We start from the raw sequence: 707 nt of genomic DNA, 5'->3' as shown, positions 1-707 counted from the left end.
ACCGAGGCAGGAATCTTGCGTCCTTCAGAGATCTTGCTTCGACATCCCGGTAATTAAGGCTGATTCGGGCTTTTTGAGAGCCGCTTGATTGGGCTTCTCTTGGAGGCGCTTGATTGGGCTTCTCTTGGAGGCGCTTGATTGGGCTTCTCTTGGAGGCGCTTGATTGGGCTTCTCTTGGAGGCGCTTGATTGGGCTTCTCTTGGAGGCGCTTGATTGGGCTTCTCTTGGAGGCGCTTGATTGGGCTTCTCTTGGAGGCGCTTGATTGGGCTTCTCTTGGAGGCGCTTGATTGGGCTTGATTGGGCTTCTCTTGGAGGCGCTTGATTGGGCTTCTCTTGGAGGCGCTTGATTGGGCTTCTCTTGGAGGCGCTTGATTGGGCTTCTCTTGGAGGCGCTTGATTGGGCTTGATTGGGCTTCTCTTGGAGGCGCTTGATTGGGCTTCTCTTGGAGGCGCTTGATTGGGCTTGATTGGGCTTCTCTTGGAGGCGCTTGATTGGGCTTCTCTTGGAGGCGCTTGATTGGGCTTCTCTTGGAGGCGCTTGATTGGGCTTCTCTTGGAGGCGCTTGATTGGGCTTCTCTTGGAGGCGCTTGATTGGGCTTCTCTTGGAGGCGCTTGATTGGGCTTCTCTTGGAGGCGCTTACATGGCTTGATTTGGGCTTCCTTTGAAGACTCTTGGTCCGCGGAGTCTGACCGGCGCCGTTTGGA

At 55.2% G+C, this 707-nt stretch overlaps 1 protein-coding gene across 1 annotated transcript in view; it reads right to left on the bottom strand.

Moving 5' to 3' along the window:
• Positions 1–53: 53 nt before the first annotated feature.
• LOC119587664 (salivary glue protein Sgs-3-like) overlaps positions 54–707 on the bottom strand; it is a 2,054-nt gene continuing 1,400 nt past the window's right edge. Inside the window, exon 2 of the mRNA XM_037936345.1 lies at positions 54–688. Coding sequence (XP_037792273.1) covers positions 54–688 — 635 coding nt within the window. The remainder of the gene's footprint in view (positions 689–707) is intronic.

Source organism: Penaeus monodon, chromosome 23 (assembly GCF_015228065.2).
Source record: "Penaeus monodon isolate SGIC_2016 chromosome 23, NSTDA_Pmon_1, whole genome shotgun sequence".
NCBI lineage: Eukaryota > Metazoa > Arthropoda > Malacostraca > Decapoda > Penaeidae > Penaeus > Penaeus monodon.
The sequence above is the reverse complement of the archived record's forward strand: the minus strand, read 5'-3'. Positions and strand labels throughout refer to the sequence as shown.